At 51.8% G+C, this 6,408-nt stretch overlaps 1 protein-coding gene across 1 annotated transcript; it reads right to left on the bottom strand.

Annotated features, from left to right (window-relative positions):
- Nucleotides 1–3,027: 3,027 nt before the first annotated feature.
- Nucleotides 3,028–4,257, bottom strand: Polr1C (RNA polymerase I and III subunit C). The gene is made up of 2 exons (XM_029112057.1): nt 4,027–4,257; nt 3,028–3,874 (listed from the first exon to the last, which is right to left on the bottom strand). Exons 1-2 carry the CDS (start codon nt 4,255–4,257, stop codon nt 3,062–3,064), a joined length of 1,044 nt encoding a protein of 347 aa, XP_028967890.1. The 3' UTR covers nt 3,028–3,061.
- Between the last annotated feature and the right edge of the window lie 2,151 nt (nt 4,258–6,408).

The following is a 6,408-nucleotide window of genomic DNA, read 5'->3' as shown; positions in this document are numbered from 1 at the left end:
TCACAATGACCGGGCCCGATCTCCATGCTCGCACGCACCGTGGGGGACTCAAATCGAGGAATTCCAGGCTTCATATTGTATCCGGGAAGCTTCTCGGCCCTGTCGAACGGCAAGCATGCCCCGCCGACCCCAATCGAGACGTGCTCTGCTCCAGAGTTCTAGGTTTGGGTTCTTTCCCTGGGACCTAGAACGTCCCGCCTCACCTGACCTAAATACGAAATGCATATCTTCCACATCAGAAGCCCCTCAGTTGAGTTTGTGTCGATATTGAATAGATATTGCGCCTCACCCATCATTCCGTTCCGACATGACGAGCAGGGAATGCGCTGCTGCCTGACGACGATTATGAAGAGCGAAATTGACAGCGAGAGATTGCTGCTTCCCGAAGCACGATTGTAATGCCGCAGAAGTTGATCAATAAACGTCGAATCTGAACTTATGAAGGAAGTCTCTTAGTGAGCTCATCTTTCATAGCAGAAACTTTTCGAGGTATAGGCACCATCTGGCGAGTCCTCCGTAGCGCATCCTCCTCGGTTACACTTTTGCGGATTTGGCGCACGAGTTTGTGGAGATAAACATGTGGGCTGATCCTTGGGAATTCTCGCTCTTCTTCCTTGTAGATCCCGCTTCTTCAGACGCCCACCGACGCACAGCCAAGGACGAGAGGACCTACGGGTCTTCGGCGTAAAGGAAGAATTTCAGCCGAGGAGTTCCGTCGGCCATGGCATCAGGCAACCGAAGCCCGCCTCCTCGATTTCAAGTCGCTAGATATTCGAATGCTAGATCCTCCACTGTCGAGTATCTGCTGACTATGGGAAGCCTGCCGACAGGCAAAATCGAGGAACTCCTCCTCTAGCAAGTATGCAGCGAAGTTCCCTCGGATTGAGTTTCCGAGTGACATACGAAGGCTCTTGACACTATTTCCGAAAAATGAGCGTGATGCCTTCATGGTCGATCAAATTCTTTCCCAAAGACGGTCCCTTCGTACAGAGCGGAAGAGTCACCACCCGCGAGGCCTCCCATCTGTTATGTTCTGCTATCGCGCGAAGCTTCCTTATCGCGAAGCTCGCTCTCTGGTACCGTTTTCACTTACTTTTCGAAAAACTTAGGTTCTCAGTGAGATGACACTGCACCCAGCTACTCAAAGACTGGACGCTTCGTCGGCCCAACCCGGAGCCTCTCCTTCCAGCTCCTTGTCTCGCCTTTTTCATTCGGCATTACATTGAATATCTTCATGGAACCCCGGCGTCCCCATTTTCATTGTCAGATGCGGGGTTCCAGGGTAGGATCAGAAGCGAGGCTTAGCCCCTATAATCTATTGAGCTCCTCGTCAGCGACACGGAGAGATCGAGTCTTCGCAAGGGACCGAAAATATGCACCGACATAGACGCCGAGCCCAACTATGTGCACGAGAGCTTCGGAACGGAGGAGGACCCAAATCCGGGGCGTAAATATCTCATGAGTCATGACCGAGATGGATCATGCGGAGGGTCCATGATTATTCGCGGAATTCCTCATCCGCAGTTCTTCTCAATCGCGAGGTTCCTCCTCGAGAGGTCTCTTGTATGATTCGAGGATGGGTGATTTCTCCCCATGAGTGAATTGATGGCGTCGTGCCCTTCCTTTGATCGACTCGAGTTATGCGTGTCTTTTGATTGGGTACGACCAAGCTTCATTATCGGGAATAGGAACGTAGAATTATTTCCAGAGATCCGGATTCTTCCAGTAGAGTATCCCTGATATTTAGAAGACCCTCTGCACGATATGGAGGGGCTTCAGGGTCGAAATATTCAAACTCCGATGATCCATGTGATCAGTCTGCTCGTTGGAGTCCAGAGATCCGTAGAAGCCTATACCGAGGTCCTCGGCAGACTCTTAGGCGGGTCGATCGAAGTTGCAAAAGTGGTACAGGGTCTTGGGGCTCTTGCGACCAAGATGCGGAGCACCGCTTCCGTATTTGGATAGACGGATAGACTGAACACTAAGTTCAAGAGACCCATGCCTCCGGACCGAGTCACAAAGTCATCGACGGTCGCTTGGAGATCGCATGATCAGTAGGGTACGTGAGAACTCGCGGCCGGCGGGCGGAGTTGCGTATACGAGCGAAGACTTGTTCGACCCAGCACCGATTCGACGCAGACTCCCTGCGTCGATCCGAAGATAGATTCTCGACCACATGGGGACATATAGCGCAGCGTGACAGGACATTTGCGATTATCTCTGACTCCGCCTCGAGGTCGGTCTGCGGCTAAACTCCGCAAACCGAATCCGATCTGAGCGGGAGTCCTCGCATCTGATTCCTCGCGTCAACGGATCTCCCCTAGTGGGCCTTTGACGAGCGTTCAATTTTTCATCGTTTCTATACGCCCCAGAGTCTCCGGTTCCCCGATTCCCCCGACCGCTAATACAGTAACCTCTTCTGAGCGGCCTCTCTAGCTACTCTCCACCTCGTCTCGGATGCGTTCATACCTACATGCTATCAATCACTATTGCAAGAATGGATAGCGGACCGAGTCCGTGCGATTGGTGTCTCCATAGGTTGGAGACGTTCTCAGTCCACGATGTTTCATCATTTCTACCAATCGATCTCTTGAGGAACTACTCGCATGGGTTTCGAGTCCGTTGCGGACTTCAAATGCGACGGCTGGATAAGACAGATAGATCCACGTGGACGGTTTCTTCAGACAGAAAGCCGATTGAGCATTAGATCACGGTTCTGGCCACGCGAGTAGAGATCCTCAACTCGGGTATCGAAGAGACAAGCCACGCCACTCGGCACCGAAGCAGGTTCCTCGGGAATTCCATGGTTGAGACTCGCTATTTTCCCCAATCAAGCTCTTCCCCCGTAGTCCCTGCGCCGGAACTCTATCAGTAATGTGTGATCTATTCGGACCTGACCTAGATCTCTGTTTCTGGAGTTGGAACTGTCAGGGACCGAAGAATCAAGCTCGGAGAAGAGGTCGAGTTCATTATTCGGAAGTGTCCTTCTCCCACCTATACGGAAATAGCGCACACGATGGCAGCGGTTACCACGCACGAATGAATTTATTCCAGGGACGAATCAGTGATGACCGTTCGCGTTTTTCCGTTTGCCTCGAACCCTTTCGATCTGATCGAGAAAGGACTTACACTTACCTAACATGACTTTGATACTTTCTTTCACGAGAATGTCAGACGGAAGCATTCCCACGCTCTCAACGCTGAAAATGAAGTGGTCAAGCTTTCGCCCGAGTCTGACTTTCTCTGCCAAGTCGTCGTGCATCAGTACGTTGCGACTGCACGTGTCCATGCGTGGGTTGACGATTTTGGCCACGTCTACCCCGTTGCGTTTTTCGATTTCAACGACACCTTTCGAGAAAGAATTCTTGAGACGTCTCGCCGCTTCGCCGCAAACATCCTCCAGTATTTCAATAACTGGAAGCAGCCTATACGAAGCAGTCGCGACAGGGGAGAACTTCGCATGCGTTTTCCCGATTCCTTTCAGATACTCGATCTTCATGTCGATTTCTTGCCCTGGTCGGAGTTTTGCGATGAGAATATCGTCATGGATTGGCTTCGGAGGGTTTTTCGCGAATAACATTTCCTGTCCTTCTAGGGGAACCCAGGTGAGATGTCCGGAGTACACCGAGCTATTGCTATATATATCTTTCGGTAGAGTGCTATCCTGGGCAGCTTGAAGGTTTTTTGTACAGCGAATGTGGAGTTCGAAGACAACCGTATCCTGCGAGGAGGCCGGCTGCTCAGGATTGCGGTTCTCAAACAATCGGGAGTCGACTCTGATGGGGACGAGTCCAATTCTGTTTGTGAGATCTTTGTCATGGATGAAAGAAGTATTATTTATCAAGGTGATGCGATCGGCGGCCATCGTCGGCACCTGGAAGTTTACAGAATGCTTGAGTCGGGTATGAAGGGAACCGATCGAAAAATCGTAACTGTGACTGGTTTCGCAATTGTCAGCATCGGTGAGGATCACAAGACGCTTCTCGGTCTTCGAGCCCGGAACGAGGGCTCTTCCATGACACCTACTTCGGCTATGAGTATCCGTCGGATGGCATTCGCGATGGCGGGGTCGACTCCTATAATGTCGAACTCCAAGTCTTCATCTGTGCATTTGACAACGCTCATCCGGAGTTTTCTTCTGAAGTCCGCCAGGCTGTAAGCTTGCGACCCTTCTCCATACGCTTCGCTGAGTCTGATGTTGCTCTGCTGGTGAGAGCCGATTGTCACTTCGGCCTCGCGAGGCTCCATCTTCACCATGGTTCCTGTAAGACCTCGAATTAGTTCCGTCGTGATCTCTGAAGCCAACAGCATCGCCATTGACTTGGGAACTTCTGGAGGGGATCAGCCGGGGCGTGCCCACCATCCCCTATCGAGGGGGAAGGGGGGGAAGTACTTCTTTTCCGATGACAAAATTCATCAATGAGGAGGAAATCAAAGAATGCCGCTTCGAAAGTCCACCGAGGTAGTATGAAACTCAGGCTATCCGGGAAGGCATCCCCCCACCCCCCCTGAGCTCGCAAGTGGGGATCAAGAATGTAGCTCATCGGAAAGGAACTTAGTGGAATGAATTCATCACTTTCGAATCTATTTATTCTGTCTTCCTTAAAGCGGCCATTGCTAATCAGCGACTCATCCTTGCTCCTCTCGAGCGATAGCAGGACGCGAGACTCGAGCGTTTCAGACGAGAGCGTCCACACAAACGATCCAGACTCACCTTCTCCTACCGATACCGGGAGAGCTTGCGGCTTTTCTGATTTCCGCTCTTCATACACTAGGAAAATATTGGGATTCGCTCGGCACGGCAGATCGGAACAAACGGTGAACTGCTTATCGATAACGGCTCACTAATCAAATGCGTCGATCCTTGATCTCACTCAGATTGATGAAACGTTCGATATCGCAGCGCCGGCTGCGCAAAAATAGAAGCACGTGGGCTTTCGGCCCTGTGCGTCGAATAATACTTCGAGGGTCGGAATCAAGAAACGACTCTGAGTGAAGTGTGCCTATCTGGGTTTTTTTCTAGAGCGCGCGTAGTCATTGTGTCCCGATGCTCAAAACTCTCGAGGATAACTCCGTCCTCGTTTGTCAGACATTCGCTGCCGTATCCCGAATCGAAACGTCCATTTTCCCCGTCAGCCATTCTTTGGAGCGGTGAATATGCTTCTTCCTCGCACCTCCAATCCTCTCCGCGAGTTCGGATCGCGTCTAGTGTCATTAGGCGCAGCGAAGACGAGAGTTGACACCGGGACGCCCGTTCAACGAGGCTCAGGGGATTGGTTTCAAGTTCTCCCCGAAACTATACCCGTCGCTACAAACTGTGATTTCTAGGGCCAACGATCCCCGCAGCTTGTCGTGGAAAGTCGCGGCGCTGTTTCATGGCATGTGGAAGCCCACCTTCAGAATGGTCGGTGGTTTATTGGCCGTATCACCATGAATCGCTCGAATCTCGATCAGCATGCACTCATACCCTTTCCCCTTCGCGATCCGGCATCTACTCCGGCCAAAATTATAATAATTAGCCTCCTTGATTTTTCCCTGGGGGTCTCGGAGACCGGCTCTTCGATCCGGAGCCTCGCATTTTCTGAAAGCTGAAGGCTGATAGTCAGCGGCACCGAGAAAATTCAGAGCATGAGGCCTCGAGCCTCCGGGAATGTCCCCGAAACCCACACGATGTGTCGGTTCGTCTGCTGTCCACTTCCGATCGTTTGCGAATTCTGCAATCTATGCGTTCCAAGGTACGCTGGAGACGAATGGGAAGATCAAGTAGATGAGAAGACTGCTCCCTCGGAACGGCTTAGTGTTGCGAGAAGAGACGACTCTGGTTGAACCTTCCGTCGGGAAAAAGCGATGGAACGTTTGGCACCGGATAGGCTTCCGCTGAGGGACATCCGTAGCTGGATTCTTCTTCAGGGAGGAACGCGCCTCGTTAACTCGGACGCCAGAAAACGCTCCTTCCGAAACTGTATCGAGTTCTCACGCATCCGTCGGACTTGATTGACTTCTGATCCGAGAGGGTCATCTTGGTAGAGTCAGACCAGAGCTAGATCATCGTTCTGCATCCGTTTGTTCTTCGATTGATTCGAAGAGTTGCGGGTTCAGACACAAAGCAGGGAGCATATCGGACGAAGACCGGGAGTTTCGAGGATACGAGAGCAATGAAGTTCCAGGGAGTCTCGACCAGCCATACATCGAGCCTCGGTTTGGGTTCGCCAAGTTGGTCAATTATCGCCAAGTATCGATGGTCGATCCGCTGTCGCTTGCTCGGGACTGGAAACTCGAAGAGTGGCTTCAATGCTACCCGCCACCATTCGGACGACGCAAGCCTTGATTGAGTCGCTGAAGTCTTCATGTAGGAGATATATGGGAAATCGGGTCCCGAGAGCGGCGGCGATCGTCCGAGCTTCCGCT

This window comes from Galendromus occidentalis, unplaced genomic scaffold, assembly GCF_000255335.2.
Source record: "Galendromus occidentalis unplaced genomic scaffold, Mocc_1.1 scf7180000077483, whole genome shotgun sequence".
Lineage (NCBI taxonomy): Eukaryota > Metazoa > Arthropoda > Arachnida > Mesostigmata > Phytoseiidae > Galendromus > Galendromus occidentalis.
Note: the sequence above shows the minus strand (reverse complement) of the source record. Positions and strands in the feature narration are given on the sequence as shown.